We start from the raw sequence: 25,029 nt of genomic DNA, 5'->3' as shown, positions 1-25,029 counted from the left end.
ACCGGCTCCCTCCCACGGTCCCGCCGACCAAGATTACAGCCCACGCTGGCAGGTAGCTTCGACACGACTCTGCGGTCCATTCCTCTCCAACGCGCCCAAGTCGGCCGGAGACAGACAGCACCAGCGTGCGGACCGCCCGGCCGGTTGACCCGGAAGTGCTCTCAGGCCGCGCCGGCCCCGGCGAGGGCGCGCTCACTCCAGGCCGCGCACGCGCACGCGCGCCCCCGCGGGGCTCCCGCCGGCCGCTCTGCTCTCCCGGAGGCGCGCCCGAGCCCGAGCGGCGGCGGCGGCGGCGGCGGCGGCGGCGGCGGCGGCGGCGGCCGGCTCCAACATGGCCGAGACGAGCGAGGAGGTGGCGGTGCTGGTGCAGAGAGTGGTGAAGGACATCACGAACGCCTTCCGGAGGAACCCGCACATGTGAGTCGCGCGGCCCTTCCTCTCCGGGAGCCCGGGGCCGGGGCCGCGCTCTAGCTCCCTCCGCGGCAGCGGCGGAGGCCCGGGTCGTGGCCCGAGCGAGCGCTCTCCGGAGCGGCCGGGACGCGCGGGCGGGGCTGGGCTCCCCGAGTCACCTGGGGACATCTGAAGCCAGCCACTTTGTTTCTCGGTCCCTCCCCAGACTGTCGCGGGAGTTCCCGAAACTCCTCTCGCGTGGAAGGTGTGGGTGCGTGGGGGGACACCCGGCAGGGTGGGTCTGAGCGTGCCTGGGGAGCATCCGGGGCGCTGGGGACGGGGAGTGCGCACCCGGGCCTCCACCCTCGGGGCTCGCTAACTACACGCGGGCTGAGGCTGCTTTTGACTGGAGCCTCACTGGTCACAGGGCTGCAGAGTGACCCCAAAGAAACGTTTGTTGTGAAGGTGAAGGGGGGGGCCATCGCGTGGCCTGGGATAACGAAGATGCACACTGGATACTTTTTACGATAAGGTGTTTCATAGGAGTAGTGAACTCATGTTTGATCTGAGCACTGGCAGTTCAATTCAGGACTGACACATGTATCTTTTTCCTTCCTCTCACCATTTAACTTGTACTCTGGGAAGGGAACCTCATGGTTGTACGATTTCTAGCACCTTGCCTTTATTTATAGTAGGAAAAAAAAGCTTAGCACAGAGTAACCTACTACAACAGAATGCAAAAGAAGAAGAAAGAAGCAAGACTAGCTCATTTCCCATCCCTCCTCTCCTAAAGAAATTTGCCATCTAGTTTTGCATTTTTTTTCTTCCACTTTGTTTTTTGGAGTTTAATGTTTAATCTTTTAAACTAGAGCACATGAATTATTCTTTTTAAGATTTACAATTCCTTCAGCTAAGTGAAGTGCAGCATGTACATTTTAACAAAGTGCTCTTTTTCCTCCAAGGTGGTTTCTCATAAAAGAATTAAGAAGCCCTCAGATGTCTTGGTCCCTTGTGGCACACAATTAGAGACCTAGAACTAGGCTTCATTAAAAACAAAACACTGCTGGCCTCAAAACACACCTGCCACCTCTGACCGTGTTCACTTCCCTTCCCTTTGCTGCCTTTTTACAAAATGAGTGGTTTGGAATGAGTTCCTGGCAGTAACCATAGCAGTTGCTGGGGCTTGTAAAGAATGCTTTGATTCCTTGTATATCAGCCTTTCAGTCCCTATTTGAGAATGGGAGTCTCAGTGCAAATAAGAGACATCCTCAAAAAAAAAAAAAAAAAAAAAAAAAAAAAAAAAACCAGTGGGGAAAAGAAAGTATTTTCTCATCACTGGTATTATTTTTCTAGAAGAAAGTGTAGTGGAACTTAGACATATAATACAGTAATCACCTGGGTTTCTCTTTTGGAAGGACTGAAAGTATCCTTATTTCATATTTGGAGAAATTAAGATTGTCTTCATTGGTTTGGCAGGTTGACATAGTGCTGTTTGGAGCACGTCCCAGTTTTCCTGGATCAGCTTTATCAAAACTCATAAAGAGCTTCAATGCTCATCCATCATATGTTTTGCTATGAAATTTCACTAATATGTTCTATGTCAACGTATAATTTATACTTATTAATAAATATTTCATTCATAAGTGATTTAAAAGTTTGAGGGCACTGATGAGATGGCTCAGCAGTTAAGGATGCTCTCTTGCAAAGCCTGATGGCCTGGATTCTTTCCCCCAATACCCATGAAAAGCCAGATGCAGAAAGTGTCACTTGTGGCTTGAATTTGTATGCAAGGCCATGAGGCCCTTGCATGCCCATTCATATTCTCTCCCTCTCTTATGATTTAAAAAAGATTTAAAAGCTGAGCATGCTGTCACATGCCCTTAATCCCAGGACCAGGAGGCAGAAGTAGGAGAGGATCACCACAAGTTCAAGGCCACCTTGAGACTACATAGTGAATTCCAGGTCAGCCTGGGATACAGTGAGACCCTTCCTCAAAAAACCAAAATGAAAAAAATTTAAAAGTTTGAGGAATAAGTTGGAGACTTCAAATACAATATGTAATCTAAACCTCAAACATTCAAATAGCTTAATTCATTATTTAATAAAATTGATCTTGCCAAATACAATATGAACCTAAACCTCAAGCATTTAAATAGCTTAATTCTCATCAACATTTAGCTGGATTTTAGTACATACTCCTTACAGTAAAAATACCTTGAATACTGCTACTATGCATTGTTTCAAATGTCTTGTAAGTTAGGCTTTTCATAATTGCCCATGTGTCCTCACTTAATCTAGCATTTTTCCTCTTAGAGAAGCTATGTTTATAGTTTTTAAAAGAGGTATTATTTGCCTTTAATGTTAGTATCTAATAACAGTATTATCCAAGGTTTTCATTGCTTACTTTTTTTTTCGCAGCATGGGATGGAATGTGATTTTATTTGCCAATATCTATTCCATAGATTATGTTGACATTGACTCTGTAGAAACATATAGCCTGACAATCAGAGGTGCAGAGAGTGAGGCAAGGATTTAAAAAAAAAAAAATATATCAAGAGTGGGTAAGTTACACTCTCCCAGCCTCAGTTTTCACTTGTAAAGCTAATGAGCACACAGGAAAGTCATCCCGCACAGTGGTACTTAGTTGCTACTAGGTGGATACTAGACTTAACCCGAGTCTCTGTGTTCCTTGTCAGAAATACATTGACCACATGACTGGTGACTGAAGCACTTTGTAAATTGGAAAGTACCATCCAGATATTGTATGTGTGGTGACTATAGGGAGTCTATTGCATTCTCTGAACTTGATGGCTTGACCAAGGACTGGCATTAGCATAAATATAGATCCTATTTTTTAGCATGGAAGGCAACTGTCTGTAGTGTAATTAGGGTCATGCCAAAGATTTTATCCAGTAAATTGTTAATATTTTCACTCTGTTGGATATCTGAGTTACTGATTTGAGATGCTGTGGGTACCATTCACTATATGGGACAGGAAGAAATATAAAATACAGTTCTTGTACTGAAGACGAAGAAATTTCTAGTATGATAGAATTGTTCTAAATCTGCTATAGTAGCCACATGTAGCTTCTACGATTTGAAATGTGCTTTATGTGAATGATTGAATGATTGATTTTAAACAACTAGCTTATATACCCAGTGATTCCTTTATTGTATGCTACTCAGTATCACGTGTATTAACACACCTCTTCATTTTTGCCTGGCACTTCATGTTTGCTGCATTCTTCACATGCATGGCTTATTTTCATAACAGTCCAAAAGGGAACTTATGTACTATGGCTGAGAATCCTGGTGGAAAGTGATACTCCCATGCACTGGTAGTGCTGGAAACAACACTAATTGCTGACCAGGATGTGGTTTCCACATCCTGTCCTGAAGGTTTACCTTCTTGTGACTGTTCTCATGCCCCTGACATGTACAGTGCCAACTTTCTCTGGCTGGAGGAAATCTAGCCCCTTTCTTTGACTAAACTATAATGAGATTCTCCCTTTTTACAGATGAGGAAAGTGAAGTCTGCAGTGGCCCAAGTGGCATGATTGGTGACATGTGTTTTGAAGCGCAGTATATTAGAAGAGAATAGAGGTGACATTCTCTTGGAAGGTGAAGAGATGATAACCTATGAAAAGTGTTTAAGTATTATCAGCAAAGAGCAAGAACAGTCAGCCGTCCAGTCAGCATTATTTAGCACCTGCTCTCCGCAAGGCCTTTTTGTTTTTCCACAGTATTCTTAGAAGGGTAGTCAGCCACACAGTCTGCTTGTTGCTTGGAAAGGTGGCATTGTCCTGTAAGTTACATACCAAATTTGTATTTGGACATTGTATTTTTAGTACAACTAGTAGGTGAGATGTGTTTTTAACATTGTGTATTTTTTAAAAATATATATTTTATTGTTTATTTGCAAGGGGAAAGAGGGAGGAAGCGAGGGAGAGGGAGAAGGGCACACCAGGACCTCTAGCCACTGCAAATGAACTCCAAATGCATGTACCACTTTGTGCATCTGGCTTCATGTGGACATTGGGGAATCAAACCCTAGTTGTTAGGCTTTGTAGGCAAGCTCCTTAACTGCTGAATCATCTTTCCAGCCCAACATTATGAATTTAAGTTAAAATATTTCTTAAAATAATCCCAGCTCACACAGAAGCCATGTCCCTTTATTTTTGATACTATAACATTTACATTTTTAATCCTTGCTGTTCTTTGAAATATGAGTAGTAGTCATTAGATCTCAGGACAGAATTTCCTGAATAGATTGAGGATCCTTTTGTTTGGTTTTACTAATTTTAGGTTATTTCTTAAAATGCTCTACTTGTAATAGCTGAACACCAGAAAATAGTGGAGATATCTAGCAATCCAGTACACTAGGTGTGGCTAGTTGTCCTTATAGTGCATTAGATAGAATTCAGTTAAGATCACCAACTGTCATTATTACAAAGACATACTTTGAAATATGGGGCATTGACCTCAGATGCCTTCTCAGTACTGCCTCTCTTTTTCCCACAGAACTTTATTTTTATGACTAGAATAACAAAATGATAAGAGTTTATTGTACATGCTGACAACTTCAGGAAAACTCTTAGCACTTTGAAGTCTAGTAGACTGCTTTAGTTGTTTTTGCATTGTCTGAAACTAAGTATTCCCAGTATATTGTGTGATGGTATTTGAAAGAAAATAGTATTGGCATGGCATATGTATATCAAAAGAACACCTTTGAATCTACTGAGCTTACTGTCTGGTCCCAAAATCTTATGGAGAGTTAAATTAGTTTGAAAGTCTTTGTGCCTGGCATCCCCTAGAGTACCCTTGCTCGCTGATAGATGCCCATGTCACTAATGAAGTGGTCAGAAGGAAGTAGGTTACCTCTGAGCTCTCCAGTTTAGAGCTTTCAGGAGAGATTTTATTTTAGATCTATAGCCTCATACCAATTTGTGGTGGCGACTTACAAACAGAATTTCTCTTGTAATCTGTAATTTAAAAAGGTCCCCCCCCCCCTTTTGTATGTCTGTCAAACTAACTGTTTTCTTCACAAGGGAATCTCAGAGACTTAAAAATGTAATGCCTCACTCAAACTCTGAAAACCAAGTTTTTGTTCTTTTTTTAAAAGACTAATTTTAAAAATCTTTGAAGATACTCTGATTTTTAAAATTTATACTATTCTTATTGTTGAAAAGAGTTCTTTTTAAATAACTCATTTCATTCAGGACATTCTATTTAAGAAATTATGTAGACAAGACTTTAACATTTCTTGTAGTTGAAAGATATGTGTTGGCTATACAAACATATTTTTTGTTGTTTGCTTGTCTCTTTACTTAGTTATGCCCACTGCCCTTCATATTGTTTATGAAATTACCTGTAGTGCCACACACATTTTCAATGTAAATTGAGGTGGATTAAGGAGCTGAGATGCTTTTATAGATGAAAATGATAATATTTGGAAATATATTTTGTGCTTTGACATTTATTTGGATGATTTTTTTATAATTTTTTAAAAAATTTTTTATTTTTTTATTTGAGAGCGACAGACACAGAGAGAAAGATAGAGGGAGAGAGAGAGAATGGGCGCGCCAGGGCTTCCAGCCTCTGCAAATGAACTCCAGATGCGTGCGCCCCCTTGTGCATCTGGCTAACGTGGGACCTGGGGAACCGAGCCTCGAACCGGGTCCTTAGGCTTCACAGGCAAGCACTTAACCGCTAAGCCATCTCTCCAGCCCGGGTGATTTTTTTTTAACTCAGACAAGTATAGAGGAAAAAATGGTCAGAGTTCTCACTGACAACATCCCTATTATTGATCATTTTTTTCTATTTCACATTTATAAACAGCCAAGTATAAACACATTCATTTACATTCTCAAGAAATAGAACTAATATAAGTGGCTAGGTAAATTTGATTTCTATAAAAACAAATTTTTCCTCACCTCATTGTCTCTTCAACATTTCTTGACCTTCTTCCAAGAAAAATTTTAGCACATCATATATATTATAAAGCAGCTATACAAAAAGCTTTATGCTATTCATTCTGTGCATTTTGCTTGGTTTCCCCAATATACCTTGGTAAGCATACCAGTATGTGCACACCTACCTCATTCTCCTTAACAGCTCAGCCGTGTGGTTCTGCTCTGTTTATGTTACCTGTTTTCTGTAGTCAGACATTGTTTGTCATCTCAAGTGAGCATCTTGCTCATATAGGATAAAAGAATTTTTGAACAATAGACTTGATGGACCAAAGGCTATGTGAATTAAAATTTTGAAAAAAATGTCTTGAAATTGTCATTCAAAGATAAAACAGATTTCCATTTCTGTCAGGAGAAAGTAGTGCAGTACACTGTTTTTCCTATACTGGCACCCATGTCAACAGGCTGCTTTTTGTTGACTTATTGCTGCCATTCAAATAAGTGAGCTAACTCATATTCCTAAGCAAAATATGAATGTTTCTTTTTAAATTTCTCTAATTAGGAAAATTTTGGAAAAGCTAGTATTCATTTCTTTCTTTGTGTCTTATATATTAAGAGATGAGATTGGCCTGATCCCATGTCCTGAAGCAAGGTATAACCGGAGTCCCATAGTCCTGGTGGAAAACAAACTTGGTGTGGAGAGCTGGTGTGTCAAGTTCCTTTTACCGTATGTTCACAACAAGCTACTTTTGTACAGAACAAGAAAGCAAAGGCTGAACAAAGATGGTGAGTATGAACCGTGTCTTCCTCCTGGGCAAGAGCCCTTCTCTGGGGCCTGGTTCTAGTTTAGCTCTTCCCTACATTGCTTCAGCAGGTGCAGAACCTCTTCATCAAGTAAAGGCTTTAAATTTGATCAGTTTTTAGGTTTTGTAATCACAGTGATTATAATGGAAATGTCTCAAGCAGGATTCCAAGCCACCTACTGCAGTAATAGCAAGTTTGGTTTTATTTGTTAATATATTGAGGTCATTTGTAAGATTTTATTTAAGGATAGCTTCCTGTGATATATATAAAGTTTTAATATCACTAAAGAGTATTCTTGGCCCTTTAGCCGGGATGGTGGCACACGCCTTTAATCCCAGCACTACTTGGGAGGCAGAGGTAGGAGGACCGCTGTGAGTTCAAGGCCACCCTGAGACTACATAGTACATTCCAGGTCAGTCTGGGCTAGAGTGAGACCCTACCTCGGGGGGGTGGAGAGGGGTATTCTAGGCCCTTTGAGTCTAGTCCCTAATTGCTGATTACTTATAGTGTTTTTATGGGCACTAGAACTTGTTTTTGTAGCAATTCAAGTGAGATAACAAAGGTGTTACATACTTGTACTGTGAACCAGCCAGTGATTTATAAATGTCCCATTTCCTTGTGATTCTCAGTTGAATTTAGGCCTTGTGAATCTTATTTCTATGGAATAAAATCCCAATATTTATATCTTCCATTCTCTCTGACAGTTCTTTAATCCCTCCTGTTCTCTTTACTTAGTGTTCCTCCAAATTCATCTTGAAATGCACAAATTCCTTGCTCCTTCTAGGCTCACCTCAGGTGTCTCTTTCCAGGAGAGTTTGGCTAAGACATGTCCTCTGCTGCTTTTGTGAAGGTTCTCTCTCTTTCCACATACAACAGAACCTTCATACATGCTCCATGGGCTGCTTGGGAGTAAACACTTTGTTACCTAAAGAATTTTAATTAACAGTTCAGTAGCCATAACCAAGGGCCTACTCATACCACATGTTGTTCTAAGTACTGTGAGAGATAAAAGAAGTAAACATATTTTCTTTATTCAAAAAATTTCTAGTCAAAGGCTGGGGAGATGGCTTAGTGGTTAAAGCACTTGCCTACAAAGCCAAAGGACTCAGTTTTGACTCCCCAGGACTCACATATGCCAGGTGCACAAGGGGGTGTATGCGTCTGGAGTTTGTTTGCAGTGGCTTGAGGCCTTGGTGCACTCTGTCTCAGTCTCTCAAATAAATAATAAAAATAAAATATTTTAAAACAATGTGTCCAGCTGAATGACAATCTCTTTGTAATAAGAGTATCACCAGAGATATCACATAGTGACTTCCCTGAATTCCTTACTAGAATGTAACTTTCACCTGTCTAGACTATAGAAAATATATGATGATTTAATGAAAAGTGGGTTTTGGTTGTTTTTGTTTTTGTTTTTTTTCTCTGTGCTTGTTAATTCACTTAGTCCTCTGATACATATTTTTAGATTAGGAAGCTATGCTTAGAATTGGCATAATGTTGGTGTGACCTAAGTTGATGGCATAAGCTTTAAGATAATCAGTTAATTATAACCTCAGATATAAGGATATTTGTCTTTGGTTAGACTCCCTTTAGTTCTTATTCCATCAGCACACTGCAGATTTCAGAACCACTAGACTCTACCACCTGACTTTTTACCAGATGAAACTTTGGATTCTGGTACGTGGCAGTGTGGGATTGACTAGTACATACCTGTATGGAAAGCAGGGTAGGATGACTATCCTGTAAAGAAGAAGCAATAAGAATTTTTCCAAGTCAGAGGCTATAGTTGTTTCTCAGCATTCGCTTTTGCTTTTGTCTGTCAGCCCAGCCTGTGCCATCTAAGTTCTCTCCATTTCTGTTTCTTGTCCTTCTGGGCTTGGCTCTGTCTCTTGTCCACACAGTATTAGTTATGGTAGGCCTGGGAGGACCCACAGAAGCTGGTTGTGATTTTACCTTCATCTGTTTCTATAAGGGTTAGGATAACCTAAGCCTTAAGTAGGAGAAGGGGCATAGTTCAGTGTAATGTCACTGACTGCTCAGGTTGTATATTGTGTTGTCAGTGATAAAGATACCTGACATGCTAATGTAAGAGTATTCTGCCACACTTACTAGTTAATGTATCCAGAACATAGAGCAGAATCTTTTTTTTTAATTTTTTTTTATTTATTTATTTGAGAGCGACAGACACAGAGAGAAAGACAGATAGAGGGAGAGAGAGAGAATGGGCGCGCCAGGGCTTCCAGCCTCTGCAAACGAACTCCAGACGCGTGCGCCCCCTTGTGCATCTGGCTAACAATGTGGGACCTGGGGAACCGAGCCTCGAACCAGGGTCCTTAGGCTTCACAGGCGAGCGCTTAACTGCTAAGCCATCTCTCCAGCCCTAGAGCAGAATCTTGATAAAGAAAAACATGTCAAAATTATTAGAAAAAGAACTTATTTTATGAAATGTCATTTCTTTAAAGCTGTTTTTGGAGGAAGTACTATATATAAAGGGGTAAGGTTCAGGAAAGGCTATGTGTTTAAAAGGGTCAAGTGTTAGAAGTACTATGTGTGTAAAAGGGGTCACCAGGAAGTACTATATGCATACATGGCCAGGCATTGGAAGTACTGCGTGTATAAAGGAGTCAGGTGCAGGAAGTACTATCAGTCTAAAATGGTTCACATGAAGGAAAGGGGTCATGTGCTAGAAGGTGTGATTTAAAACAGTCTGCAGATGCCAGTGTCCGGTATTGATCTGCACAGTGTTCATCACTCGGTTGACCTCTGTTCTCAAGATAGGATTGTGTTTAGCTTAGTTTATGCCACGCCTAATGTGTTGAGTTCCTTAGATGCTTGAAAAACATCCTGTTTGATTTTTTTTTTTTAGTCAGCTATAGTAACAGCCACATTTAGTTCACAGAGGAATGGTGCTGTACTTCTTACTTTTGCCAAATCCATGGCATACAAGAAAAGCGGGAAAGAGTTGTTTAAGGCCCTGAATGGGTTGAGTTCCTGCCATCTTTTTGCTCTCATCCCTTTCTCACAACTCTTACTTTCAGCCTAAAACTGAGCTGTCTCTTCAAAAGTCCTTTTTCCTCCTCCTCCCTCTTCCTCCTTCTCATTCTTTTTTTTTCTTTTCTTTTTTTTTTTTTTTCTGGCCAGACTGTTGTGTTTGATGTTTTTATTTTTGTTTTATTCCAGCTGGAAAAATGATGTGACTACCTTGTAACTGGTCTGCCTTCTCTTCAGGCTGTTCCATAACCCATGCCCTTTATGCCACTATCCAGTTACTTCAAGTGCTTCTTCCCAGCATTTCTAAAAAACTGCTTGAGAGCTGCTCTTTTGAATTGTGCATCTGCCCTTCCTTGGTGATACCGTCAGTCAAGGGTACAGTTGCCATGCTTTAACATGGCATTCAGCCTCTAGTGTCTGCCCACAGCCTACCTACCAGCCTTGCCTTCACTGAATACTCAGCATCAGAGGTTGCAGTTTATCAGCTCCCAGGATGACACCTATTTACAGCTAGCATTTATTTTAGCTTTTATGTTTTAGCAGTTCTTACTAGTTGAGTAAATGTTTAAAATCAGGATGGCTTTGTCTTTCACTTGAAAATTCTGAAGGCCTGGTTACTTCTGTTTCTTTTCTGCATAGTAATAGTAAAGTATGGTTTTCTTTTTTATTTAAGATTTTGTTCATTTTTATTTATTTATTTGAGAGTGACAGACACAGAGAGAAAGCAGCAGATAGAGAGAGAATGGGTGTGCCAGGGCCTCCAGCCACTGCAAACAAACTCCAGACACGTGTTCCCCCTTGTGCATCTGGCTAACGTGGGTCCTGGGGAATCGAGCCTCAAACCAGGGTCCTTAGGCTTCACAGGCAAGCGCTTAAGCGCTGAGCCATCTATCCAGCCCGAATTAGGGTTTTCTTAACTGGAGAAGGCTCTGGTTTGTTACAGCCTCTTTACACTTGAGATACTGAGGGTTAGCCACTTGCTACTTCTCATCAGTTTGGCTTTGTTGCCAATTTTTCTTTTCTTTTTTTGTATATTTCTGTGTGCATGTTCAAGTGTGTGAGTGTGGGCATGCACATGCCACACAGTATGTGTGTGGAGGGTGTAGGATAACTTTCAGGTGTCAGTCCTTGCCTTCCACCTCTCTTTGAGCCAGACTCTCTCATTCACCATTCTTTGCCAGCTAGTTTCTGGTTGTTTCTCCTGCCTCTGCTTCCCTTCCTTTTGCCACACTGATTATAAACACTAGTGCTACAGTGTTGTATTAGTTGGAGCTCTCTAGAGGAACTCTAGAGTTCCCTAAGGAATTGATATTTAAAAGGGAATTTTTTTGGATTACCTTATGGCAGTCCAATATAGCTATCTGTAGGCTTGAGAGTCAAGGAACCCTGTAGTGGCTCGTCCAGGTGGCTGTATGTCTCTGCCGTCCTAATCCAGCACTGAAGGTTTGAAAGCTTTCTGGAGAAATGGTGGTCCTCAGTCCATGCTGGAAGACTGAGGAACCTTGGTTTGAATGCCAAGGAAGGATGGCTGAACAGCATAGATGCACATGCAAGTGAAGCAGTCACCAGGAACAGAACCTGCAGCCAGGCAGGGGAACAAGGGTAGCTTCTTCTCAGAGCTTCCTTACATAAACCCACCACCAGGAGAGACATCCACTCAGGAGCAGTGACTTACTTCTTCAGTGAATCCTTCCTGGAAGCAACCTCAGAGATCCACTAAGGAGAATGTCTGTGCATTCCTAAACAGATCAAATTGACAAGAGAGTAAGTGTCCAGCTTTGTGTGGGCCCTGGGGATCTGAACTCAGATACTCATCTTTGCATAGCAAGTGATTTACCCACTGAAACATTTCCCCAGCCTCTTGCTGCCTTTTGAAATTATTTGAATCCTACAAGCATTTGCATTTGTAGCCATATGATATCTATTCCAGCTGAATCTACATTGTGTCATCCTCTGGCCTGCTGTGTACTACTGCCAAATTCTCCTGTCTTTGCTAAGACCAGGCACATGTCCTAGTGATATCATCTCAGTGGACTTGCTGGTATACACAAGCTGAACTCACCCTCATCTGAATGAAACTGACTGCTTCAGGAAGCAGTGAGTCTGTATTCCTGGAGTCCTTTATTCAGATGACTTGTATAGTAATATCTTCCTACACTATGTTGTAGTTAGTTATTTAAACATTTTTCTTTACTGGATTGTGAGTCTGTTAGGAACAGGGATGCTGGCTTATCTTTCTCTCTTTACTAAGTGCTGTGAGGTGCTGAAGAAGAGCCTCATCAGATGACTAATTGAGAGTTTTTTGAGCAAGAGTTCTTAGCTTAGTCTAGCTTTCAATTCAGGCCCTATCTACTGTAATAAATGTAGCTTTTACCTTAAGCTGCTGTGGGGGGGGGGGTATCTGAGTATATTTTGAGAGAAAGAACTTAACTAGTGCAAGTTGATCCTGGTTGGATTTATTTCTAGTGCATAGACACCTTTGTATCAGAGTCCATTGACAGATTCAGTGACTATTATCAGTCACTGCTGGCCTTCAACTGTTGCTGTAATCAGCACAGCAGAGAAAGTATCTCTGACTTCTGCAGTGTCCTTTGGTCCTTTTCTTATTTCAGCTGTAATTTCTTTTCTGTATATGATGTGTCCTGATTCATTCACACTGCTGGGCCAGTCATATTTTGGAATGTATGTAATAAACATGTATTCACTGGTATATGTTTTGGTGTTTGGAGAGATCTGTTTAATTTCAGGAGACTGTAGAACTTATGGGTAAGGCACCAGAAGAAATGATCTATAGTTGGTGATATTTAGAGAGTGAAATAAAGACAACTTGTGATTGTGCATGTTTACCTTTAGAAATTGGTTCATCCTTCTCGCAGAGGGTAAAGTATTTGCCAAAAGTGTGCTACCATGGGAAGAGCATCTGCTTAACAGGAAGACAGACCGGAACTCAGTCCAGTGCATCAGTCTGAAGGCAAATTACTTAATCTCTTCTTCCTACTGCCACACCAGAAGAAGGGAACACTAATAGAGACCTCATGATTTCTGAGTATCTGACTCTGTTTATATCTAATATTTTCAATTTGTTACATTTTTTTTGGATGGCCATTCCTTTTTCTAGCATTCTACTTTCTCCCTACTTCTTGCCTTTGAATTTTACTTCTGAATCCAGAAGAATGAGCAGCATTTCAAAGGAGGGCCATAGTTATAAGAAGAATCACTAGGAGCCCCTGATTACTATTCAGAATGGAGAACCATGGTTCTAAGAGGCACTACGCACACTTATGATCAGCACCAAAGCTACTGGTGTTTTAAGCCCTGAGATTCTTAGAAGTTGTAACATGTCCCTTTTCTCTGTAGGCACTGCTCAGCAAGCCTTGGAGATTTCTTTCCTTCCTTCAAGGCATCCCAGTGTCACCTGTGGAGCTGACCAATCCCTGCAGGCTTTGCACAGGAATTAACATTTAGTGTTTGCTGTGTGTTTTATTTGCTGACACTTTCTAGTTTTAATCAGTTTATACCTTTATGAGTTGTTCTGTGTTTGGCTGTACTTCCCCATGAGGAAGACTGTAATGCACACCAAGATATGTGAGGTTTTTCCCAGATCTCTGAGTGAATAAATAGAGCTTCACTTGTTCTGCCTTCCTGCATACAGCTGTAGACTGAAAAGTAGTGACTTTGGTGTTTGCTTTCTGCTTTCATTCATTTTTACCTTGTACTGCTGAACAGACATCTCTTTAAATTTTTTTTATTGACAACTTCCCCATAATTGTAAACAATATCCCAGGGTAATTCCCTCCCTCCTTCCACTTTCTCCTTTGGAACTCCATTCTCCATCATATCCCCTCTCCCTCTCAATCAGTCTCTCTTTTTATTTTGATGTCATGATCTTTTCTTTTTTTTAATTTTTAAATTTTTATTAACATTTTCCATGATTATAAAAAAAGTCCCATGGTAATTCCCTCCTTCCCCACCCCCACACTTTCCCCTTTGAAATTCCATTCTCCATCATATTACCTCCCCATTACAATCATTGTTTTTCTTCTTATTATAATGGTCTTGTGTAAGTAGTGTCAGGCACTGTAAGGTCATGTATATCGAGGGCATTTTGTGTCTGGAGTAGTGTGTTGTAAGGAATCCTACCCTTCCTTTGGCTCTTATATTCTTTGTACCACCTCTTCCACAATGGACCCTGAGCCATGAAGGAATAATTGATATATTTCAGTGCAGAGCACTCCTTTGTCACTTCTTCTCAGCACCATGGTGCCTTCTGAGTCATCTGAAGGTCACTGCCATCTGAAAAGAGAAGGTTCTCTAACCAGAAGTAAGAGTAGTATTAATAGGTGGCTATGAACATTAAGAGAAGTGCTTACTGGGCAGTTTGGTGAGCATAATACATACATTTAGCCAAACAGCAGTAGATGTTATACCCCTAGGGCTCTTGACTGCCCCTGTTATCTGCTTTCAGTATCAGGGATGTATTCGCTCACATGGAGCGGGCCTCCAGTCAAATTAGAGGGCAGTTGGTTTCCCTATAACAGACGTGCTACTATTGTACCTGTTGGCTCATTTGGTCTGGCTGGCTAAATATAAGGTAGTATCCACTGTTGAGTATCTTCACTGGTGATTTCTCTCTCTCCTATTGAACTGCATGCAGCATAGCTTTTTCCAGCTTTCTGTTAGCTGGTCTACATGGAGGAGGTTATCAGCTCAGCTCTAGTAGGATTTCTCAGTGACCTTGCAGCCCAAGTATGTGGAATCTTCAGCAATAGGGTCTTGCTATCTATTCCTGGTGGGAAATTAAGGGCCTTGGTAATGGCCTGTAATGTTCTGGGGATATCAGGGACCTCCCTGGCCAACAGCTCACTGGGAGGTATCCCATCCCTGGCACTGAAATTTTTCTAGTCACAATCTATGGCTCCTGTGTGTTCCGTTACATAGAGAGGGAAACAGTCACTTGGCCTCAGATATGTAACAACTTTTTGAAAACTTGCAGACACCAAAAAATACATTTCCCATCGCATATAGACCTTTCCATATAGCTTATAGCTAGCTACTCAACTAAATGCTCATTTTTGTTTTTATTACTTATTTTATAACTTTAGAAATTTAGACAATTTCATGGAAAGGACAGCTGTGTCCTTGTTTTTGATAGCTTGGATTTACTAGTGCTGCAGATATTGTTGCTTGGTAGATGAAAATACTCGTGTGTGTGTTTACATGTACTGATGCAGATGTGTGTGAAAAGTGTTTGTGCACAGAGTGCATGCATTTTTGTGTAAAGGCCAGAAGTAGAGGTTGCATGTCTTTCTCAGTCATTTTCCTTTTTATTTATTTATTTATTTTTTTTTGAGACAGGCTTTCTCATTGAACTTGGAATTCACTGATTCAGCTAGGCTAGCCAGCCAGCAAGCCTTAGGGATCCTATGTCTGCCTCCCCAGTACTGGGATTATAGGTGTGCTCCTGGCTTCTGTGTGGGGACCTAGAATCTGAACTCAGGTCCTCATGCTTGCATGACACGTGCTTTACCATCTGCACCATCTGCTAGCTCTAGTAATGTTCATTTCTTTGTTGAACAGGGATTTATTTTAAAAAATACTTTATGTCAGACAGCTTTAGAGAAATTGAATACATCTCATTTTAATCTCACACCGTGAGGTTATTACCATTTCACAGGTCAGGAAACTAACGTCCAAGGAAGTTAAAGTTTATAGATGCTGAGTGGAGAAGGGGCGATTTCCCCAGGTAGTGTAAGGCCTGTACTGTTACAGCTCTTTGTGTTGTGGACTACTGTAGAATTTCCTTTAAGTAGAGTCCATGTCTTTAATCACCTTGCCTCAGCTCAGTACCTTCCTTGTTACAGGTGCTCACAGATTTTGTTCAATGAATAATTTGAAAGATGAGTATTTGCCCACTTAATTCATAGTCTGAGTAAGAGGGCACTATTTATATAAGTAAGAAAGTAAGTCACAAAACAAATGAAAGACTTCTTGCTAGGTAAGTTAGGTGAGCTTTTGTGGTGAGTCCTGAGATTTAAAGAAAAAATCATTATATTGTAGATATTTGGATATGTTCAAAGGATGGCAGTGCTTGATATCAGGTGAAACATAACACAGAGGGAAGTAACTTCTGAAGGACTAAACTTAAAAGAGGGACCAGGCTTTATTTCCTACTCTATTTCTCCAATACCTTGTGTGGTAGCCACACTGTGCTCCATAGTGAGAGCACACTGTGAGGTTCACACTTCTCCACTGGGCTGTGTGCTTCAATGGTCTGCAGCGCCTTACTGCACTCATTACCAGTCTCCCATGGGCATGCCTGCCTTCACCACTGCACTCTAGGAAGAATTAGATGCAGCTTATTTGGCACGCCTGCAAGTGTGGTATGTGTTCTTTCTTCACAGATACTTTACTTTGCTTATGTTATTATTTGCTTACATGTGCTCTTCAGCTAGATTATAACCTTAGAAGGTCAGGTCGTCTTATTCCTCATAATTATGTCTATTCTTTCAGTCCTGGGACCCAATTTAACCCTTCCTCCATGTTTGTACTTCAAGTATTTGTAGAATTAAATGAATAGTGCTACAGGACATTATATCATTTCCTTGGCAAATGTTAAATTAGTGCCAAACCAATTAAAAGTAAAAGAATAAGGAGGCCAAGTGGATTGTTGTTTACAGTCATACTCTGCTTATGTGCAATCACTTGCTGTGGGAAGCATGCAGACAAATGATGTGCTGTCCTCTCTTGCTGCTCATCTTGAGTGTTCAGTCCATCCACAAAGCCATGAACTCTTCTCAAGGTATGGTGAAGTAGAATAATTGACTTTGCTATGGTGTGTTTAGGGGTTTGCCCCATTATTTTTTGTAGGCAGACATTTCAGTTACAATATAACTGATTTATTAAAGGCAGACATATTAACCTTGCCACATACTAATTGGTGACTAAGAGCAAATTGTTTAAACTTCTTAATCTTATTTTCCCAATCCATAAAGAAGATCAAGAATATCTTGGCAAATAATTATGAGCATGCAGTGCTGTAATGTGAATATAGTACTTAATATTGTATCTAGTATACAGTAATGCCAAGTAAGTTACAACAGCTGCTTTTTAAATTTTATTTTACTTGCTATTGGATATAGCCCTAGTAGAGGTCCATAATTTAATAGTATATCCCCAGATTGATCATTATTCTAGAGTTTTCTTTTCAACTTTATTTTATTTTCTCTTTTTGAGGTAGGGTCTTGCTCTAGCCCAGGATGACCTAGAATTCACTATGTAGTCTTAGGGTGGCCTTGAGCTCACAGCAGTCCTTACCTCTGCCTCCCAAATGTTGGGATGAAAAACATGAACCACCATACTTGGATTCTTTTCAATTTTAATAAAGACAATATGTCCAGATTTGACCAATTTCATTACTTTAAAAGTAGGCTTATGGCTGCCCCTCTCCCTCCCCACAACTCTCAAATAAATAAATAAATAAACTTTTTTTGAAAGGGCTGGGGATATGGCTTAGTGATGAAGGCCCTTGCTTGCAAAGCCAAAGGACCTAGGTTCATTTCCCCAGTACTTACATAAGGATAGGTGCATAAGGTTGAGCAAGTGTCTGGAGTTCATTTGCATGGCTAGAGGCCCTGGAGCGCCCTTCCTCTCATTCCCCTTTCCCCTCCCTGTCTATGTCTCTTTATATCTCTCAATTAAGTAAAAATACTTTTTAAAAGAGGCTGTGATGTTTATTTGAGTCCATGGGGATTTTGTGAAGACCATGAATAATAAATGGCTTGTGAACATGAATAGGATTTTCATCAATGAACTGTAAATAATTATCAGAAATGAAAAATGTTCATATGATTAAATGTAAAAAATAAGACAAAGTGCAATTTTTTGATCCATCACAGTGATTTTTAAAAATAAAATTTAGGGCTGGAGAAATAGCTCAGTGATTAAGGCATTTGTCTGCAAAGCCTAATGACTCAAGTTCAATTCCCCAGTACCCTTGTAAAGTCAAATGCAAGAAGCGGCACATGCATCACGAGTTTACTTGCCGCAGCTAGAGGTCCTAGCATGTCCCGTTTTCTCTCTAGGTCAGATGTGGTGGCTCATGCCTTTAATCCCAGCACTTGGGAGGCCAAAGTAGGAGGATTGCTGTGAATTTGAGGCCAGCCTGAGACTACATAGTAAATTCCAACACATCCCAGGTTAGAGCAAGATCTTACCTCAAAACAACAACAACAAATACAATTTATAGGTTAGAATTGACAGAAATGTTCTTGGCAGTATAAAATAGGTACAGTGCATTTGAAGCTCTGTTGGAAAACAGTAGGAGTCATGCAGATTTATATGTTACTTTGACATGATAATTCTATTTTAAGAAATATATTCTAAGAAAAATAAAATATAAAAAGTCTTTAAAATGATTATTGTAGTCTTATCATTATTGTATCTATGTATAATGTGCAGGAGATAGTAAAATACTTTCAAGAAAATGTAAATTATGTTAAATGTATTAGATTATAAGTGATGTTTTTTCTTTTGAAAATTTTCATATAGTCAGTCATTGAGATGTTTATGGGGTTAAATGAATAGTAGTATCAAAATTGTTTGTTTTCCTTGATATACACTAATTTAGTGGCAAAACTAAAAGAATGAAAAGTTAATCTATTAAAGGCATATTGTAAAATTGTTTTGTTGTCAACTTTTAAAGTAATTATAAGTAGAAGAAAGTTTTGAGGATAATACTGTTATCCTAATGACAGCTTAGATGATGTTTCCTTGATATGGCATGAGATGTATATTATTGTACTGAAAGAGAAAACTTTAAAAGAAAGAGTAGCCAGACTTTGAAGGGAGGACTATTTGTTTTTAATATGTTCTCTTTATTTTAGAATTGATAGATGTCACGTGCACCCTGCTTCTTCTAAACCCAGACTTTACCACTGCATGGAATGTGAGGTAAGTAACTTTCATCAGTGATTCCAGGTTTCTGAAGACATAAAACTCATGAATTGATAGTTGTTTGAAAAATGCAATATATACTGTCTGTCCATAGTATTCTATACTTATTTCTTGTACCCATTCTTTATAATAGATGACAAATCCTAACACATGCATATATTATGTCCTTTTAAACATGTCTCTGTATTTTCTGTCATCCTTCTTTCCTGTGCTAGTGAGTGACAGTATACTGTTTGATACCAGTCTTCATTTTCCTTCCTTGTTAGGTGTTCCAGGCATTTGGTGTCATTGTTTAGATCACTAGGCATTAGTTGGTCAGTTAAGAACTGGACTGCAGTGAGAAGTACCAGTGATGAGTCCATGGGATTTTGTCTTAGTTAAACCACTACCACTATGAGGCCTCTGAGCCAATCATTTGAAATTTCTGATGCTCAGTGTTAGGAAGAGAGATCACATTTAGAAATACATCATGTTGGTTGACTTCGATTATTATAGCTTTTAAGCATAACATACTTGATAGAAATATTAAATTTCAGACCAATTATTTAATTGATGGTTTACCAGTTAAATACCCATATATATGTGTGTGTGTATGCATATTGTACACACACACATATAGATTTTTAAAAAAATTGGTGTTTCAATAGATTAACACAAATTCTCTTGAAAGGAGAAGACAAATTATAAATAAAGTGAATGATGTCCTATTGAACATTCTGAATTATTTTCAATTTTCTTTATAGAAAAGATCTACAAATTATAGCTGTCTTTAATGGAGACTTAATACATTAAGTTTCTGTGTATTTATGCCAGGTTTTAGTGTTTCATAATACTGGATTTTGTATTTAAGACTAATTTTTATTGAGTGACTTTCATATGCCAGGAGCTGTACCTGCACTTTATGAAGTTATGTCATGTAATCCATATAATACTTCACAATATTTGTTCATTCATTCATCAGATACCTACTGATTTTTGCATGCTAGATTTTAGGGACTGGGAATAAAGCCATGAGCAAAACAAAAATCACTATTCTGGTAATTGGGGTTTTTTTTGAAAATTTTATTTTAGTAGGCAAAGAAAAGCGGTAAGGACATTGATAGAAGCAAAAGTATACAGTAGAACAAGTGATGGCAAATCCTATGAAGAAAATGTAGGGGAGGGCTGAACAGATGGTCTAGCAGTTAAGGTGTTTACCTGCAAAGCCTGAAGACCTGAGTTTGATTCCCCACTACCTACATAACACCAGATGCACAAGGTGACACTTGCATCTGGAGTTCTGCTGCTGCGACTAGAGACCCTGGCGCACCCATTCTTTCTCTATCCACCCCCCATAAACAAATAATATTTTTTTAAAAGTAAAATAATGTAGGGACAATTTATCAAGAAACTAAGATTATAGATATAACTAAGAAGCATTTTAGCAAAGTCCATCATGAAGCAAGGGAACAGTCCCTGTAGATTTTGAACTCAGAGCCTTCCAAGTGCAAGAAATAGAAAATAGAAAAGTCTATCCATTATGCTTCATTTGGTCCTGGGTGTTCTGGGTCAGCAAGGAAGCAAGGGTGGGGTGAATGAGGGATGAAGAATAGAAGATGTGGTTATAGCATAACGTGCCACATCGCATAGCTTCGTAGGCTATTGTGGGAACTTTGATGTTTACTCTGGTGAAATAGCCATTAAAAGTTTTCAAGCTGAGAAGGGACAGTGTCTTAGGTTCTAGTTTCGTCCCTCTGTGAGCTAGGCTATAGTAGTGCAGGCAGTCATTGGGAAGTGAGGACTTACTTGAAAATCCATAACTTTGGCCAAACCCTTCATTTCTTTGGTTTTAGTTTATCTGCAAAATGCTGCTCTTCTGCCTTATAACCTATAGCCCAATGGTGGATACCAGCAATCCCACTGAAAAAGGCCCTCAGTGAAATGGGGGCAGGGAGGAGGGAAATGGTGGTACCAACATATGATATGTCCAAGCAAAGTATATACTTAATTTAACAAAGAAGTTGTGAGCTAGGCAATTTTTTTGATTTTGTGAAACTTCTATCATGTGGTTTGTTTTTCTGATGAGAGGAAATGGCCCCACGAATCTAACCTCAGTGATGCTTGTACACTATGTCTTGAAAATTATTCTAGCAAATGATTAATAAAGTTTTTTTTTGTGTGTGTCTCTGTGTGTGTGTGTGTGTGTGTGTGTGTGTGCTTGGTGACCAAAAAGAAATTCTGATTTTTTAAAATACAATTCTATGTGTGTTCTAGTAAATTTTAATTTGTACCTATAAGTTTGATGATATGTAAAGACAGAATGATGGGTGTATTTTCATTTAAAAAAATACAACCAACTTTGGAATTAAACTGGTCAAATCTTAATAAGGTCTCAATTGTAAATCAGATACTCAGCACTTTATGTTTAATTTGTCAGTTTATTTCTTCAATTCTGACCATGGAAGGTATTTTGACTGTATTTTATAAACTGCTAAAAGATGACATAATGTACCTCTTGTTCAGTTTGTAAGTGCTGCAATCTTAGGGGGAGGTTTTGATTTGATCTGTGATTACAGTGAGTATAGTTTTTGTTTGTTTGTTTGCTTGTTTGTTTGTTTGTTTTGGGGTAAGGTCTCACTGTAGCCCAGGCTGATCTGGAATTCACTGTAGTCTCAGACTGGCCTTAAACTCATGTCAGTCCTCCTACCTCTGCCTCCCAAGTGGTAGGATTAAAGGCATGTATCACAATGCCAAGATGAGTATGTTTTTACAAATCTAAAAAAATAACTGCTGTTTTACTTGTTTTGAAAGTTGGTGAATTACATGGAAACATACTAATCTCTTTTAATCAGTCTATGAATTTAGAGTAAGCACATCTTTATGCAACTTAAACAGTTCTGCATTAGTACCAAGAAATTGCGGTTCTTTGGCTAGATGGGCTGGAGAGATGGCTTAGTGGTTAAGGCGCTTGCCTTCTAAGCCTAAGGACTCAGGTTCAGTTTCCCAGTACCCATGTAAGCCATATATACATGGTAGTATAGCTAGAGGCCCTGGCATCCTGGCATGCCCATTCTTTCATTCTGTCAAATAAATAAAAATAAAATTGTGTGTGTTTATATATATATGTGTGTGTATGTGTGCATATACATACATAAAAGATTTTATGTTTATTTTATATATATAAAATAAATATGTAATAATATTATAATAATATATAAATATATAATAATATAATATTATATATATATATATATATATATTATTTTTATTCTGAGCACCCGGATCTCTAATAAAAGGAACTGGGCTTATTGAAGAAATGGCTGATTCTAGGGCAAGGGTAGAAGATTACAAGATGGCCCTGAAGCATCCTATAGAGACAAATGTAAGAAGGACACTACTTAAAAAGTAACAGTAGAGATATGATAAAGGAACATAGGAACTACAAAGTGCCTGTCTTTAAAAATCCTGAGTGACTGCCAGCTGTAGAGAAAGACGTGGGCATGCTGGCCGGAGAGGTAGTTTGCATCTTGAGTCATTTGGCATGAGATTTCATCATGCTGCTCAGAACAGCATGCTGTTTAAAATTTAGGAATTATTTTTGGAAATTTTCATTTAAAATGTTCACTGTGGGTGAATTGAACTACAGATTAGGTTGGGCATTATACCATAGTATTGTTCTATACCCCAAAGAAGAAAATGAATATCACATGGGAGTGTTTATTAAATTAGTATTAAAGTTTTACTGCCTTTAAAAATCTTTCTTATGATTCTATCAAGTCATATTTTTAAATCATTGAGATTGTATCCAACTAAGGTATCTTAAGGCTGAGCATTGGGTCTATAGCTCAGGGGCAAAGTGCTTGCTTAGGATGTATAAGGTCTTGAGTTGGATTCCCCAGCACTGTAAAATCTACCCAACCCCCAGTCTTCCCCAAATACTGTCTTGTTAATCATATTAAAGAAACTAAGAGAGTTCCCGTGATTTAGAAACACTGTCAAAACTAGGTTACATGGTAATAATTTCTAAAGGAAATTATCTGCCCTTACATATAGGTACTTAAGAGAATAAACTAAAGCATTTATAAAGACTGTTCTTTAATAAATGGAAATTATGCTCAATACAATAAGTTCTCTGTAACAGTGATTTTCCAACTTTTATGTGCCTCACCCTAAAGGCTTGTTACACAAGATTATTTCACAAAGCATTTTTGGTTCAGTGTATGGGGATCTGTATTTCTCCTTGGTTCCAAATAATATTGATATCACTGTCAGAGATCCTACTTTTAGAAACAAAATAGTTAAAATTGCATAGAACAAGGATTAACATGGTTGTACATAATTGTAATCCCAGCACTCAGGAGGCTGAGATAAGAGTATTGAGAGTTCAAGTCTGGATTGAGCTACATAGTGAGACTCTCATCACAGTCACTCTCTCATTACGGGGGCATGCATCTGACAAGAAGCAGCCTATAGGAGGAAAGAGTCCATTCTGATCCACAGTCTCAAGGAAAATCCCCATGATGGCAAGGGACAGCATGGCATAGGCAGAGGCTAGATACCCCCTTTGCTACAGCAGGTGGAAAACAGCAGCAACAGAGTGAGCCCAATTCTAGAAGGGGAAGCTGGCTAGTAACAGGACTGGTAGAATGAATTTTATTTAAAAGGGGATGTATTTGCTTAGCTTATGGCAATTCAGTCAAAGTAGTCCGCAGGCTCCTGTAGCTGCTCAGTCCACATGGGTGGATGCTTCAGCAGTCCCAGTCTAGCACTGAAGGCCTGGAGGCTTCCTGGAGAGCTGCTGGTCTTCAGTCCACACTGGAAGGCAGCAAGCAGCACAAGCAGCCAGGTGGGAGGAAGAGATTCTTTTCTCCTAGAGCTTCCTTAGATAAAGCCCCCCTCAGAGGGGCCACACACTCTGGGAAAAGGAATTCCTCCTTAAGTTAATGTTTCCTGGAAGCAACCACAGAGACCTACCCAAAAGGAATGTCTGTGGGTTCCTAAATAGAACAAGTCAACAACAAAACCATCACAGTGTATTTTCCTAAAAGTATCACAATAGCAAGAAGTTGGAAACAACTTAAGCATGTAATAATTTGAGCAAGGGACATTAAATTACTGTGTAGCTACTGAATGGAGATTACTTGGTTGATTAAAATGTTCATTTTATAGAATCACAGGGATGTTTGTAAAATGTAATGAGTACAGAATATAAAATTATGCTTTAAAATAATATATGATATATATTTTGAAGATGGAAGAATCAGTAGTTCCAGGTCATCCTCTGCTACTTAGAGACTTGGAAGGCCCTGCTCAAAACACAAATATATGTGTATGTGTGTTTATAGATACACATGTGGAAAAGGTACAGCAGACAATTCAAAAAACAGTTATATTCTTGTGAGGGTAATAATGCAAGATATTTTTCCCTTCATTTTAGTTATACTGTGTTCTGAGTGTAGAAGGAAGTGTGTGTGTGTGTGTGTGTGTGTGTATTTTGTGGTAATGAATTAGACCACAGCAAGTCACAGCTGGGAGAGCAATTTTTGACTGCTATGCCTGTAGATACTACTGTTCAGGTGTGTGCTTTTTGGAAATGATAGAGGCCAGAGGACCCCTTTGCCCTGTCCCAAATAGTAAAACTCAATTCTGATGAAAGAGCTGCTCATTCTGCTTCTTGGTTATCTTCAGGTTTTGAGAGTATATTTTCCCTTGTGTGTTAAATTGTTACAGTTTTATATACCACCATGATTTAGGATGTTCTTTTTCTTTTTTTTTTAGTTCTTGGAAATTTATAATAGGTTTAATTAAAAGTAATGTAGGGGGCCGGGCGTGGTGGCGCACGCCTTTAATCCCAGCACTTGGGAGGCAGAGGTAGGAGGATCGCTGTGAGTTCGAGGCCACAGAGTGAATTCCAGGTCAGCCTGAGCCAGAGTGAGACCCTACCTCGAAAAACCAAAAATAAATAAATGAATAAATAAAAAGTAATGTAGGGGGCTGAGGCGGT

At 39.5% G+C, this 25,029-nt stretch overlaps 1 protein-coding gene across 1 annotated transcript in view; it reads left to right on the top strand.

Moving 5' to 3' along the window:
* The first annotated feature begins 316 nt into the window (after positions 1 to 316).
* The window catches only part of Ptar1 (protein prenyltransferase alpha subunit repeat containing 1), a 40,341-nt gene continuing 15,628 nt past the window's right edge, over positions 317 to 25,029 (top strand). Inside the window, exons 1-3 of the mRNA XM_004653143.2 lie at positions 317 to 417; positions 6,916 to 7,085; positions 18,977 to 19,043. Of these exons, the coding sequence (XP_004653200.1) occupies positions 332 to 417; positions 6,916 to 7,085; positions 18,977 to 19,043 (323 nt within the window). The 5' untranslated portion in view covers positions 317 to 331. The remainder of the gene's footprint in view (positions 418 to 6,915; positions 7,086 to 18,976; positions 19,044 to 25,029) is intronic.

This window comes from Jaculus jaculus, chromosome 1, assembly GCF_020740685.1.
Source record: "Jaculus jaculus isolate mJacJac1 chromosome 1, mJacJac1.mat.Y.cur, whole genome shotgun sequence".
Classification (NCBI taxonomy): domain Eukaryota; kingdom Metazoa; phylum Chordata; class Mammalia; order Rodentia; family Dipodidae; genus Jaculus; species Jaculus jaculus.
Note: the sequence above shows the minus strand (reverse complement) of the source record. Positions and strands in the feature narration are given on the sequence as shown.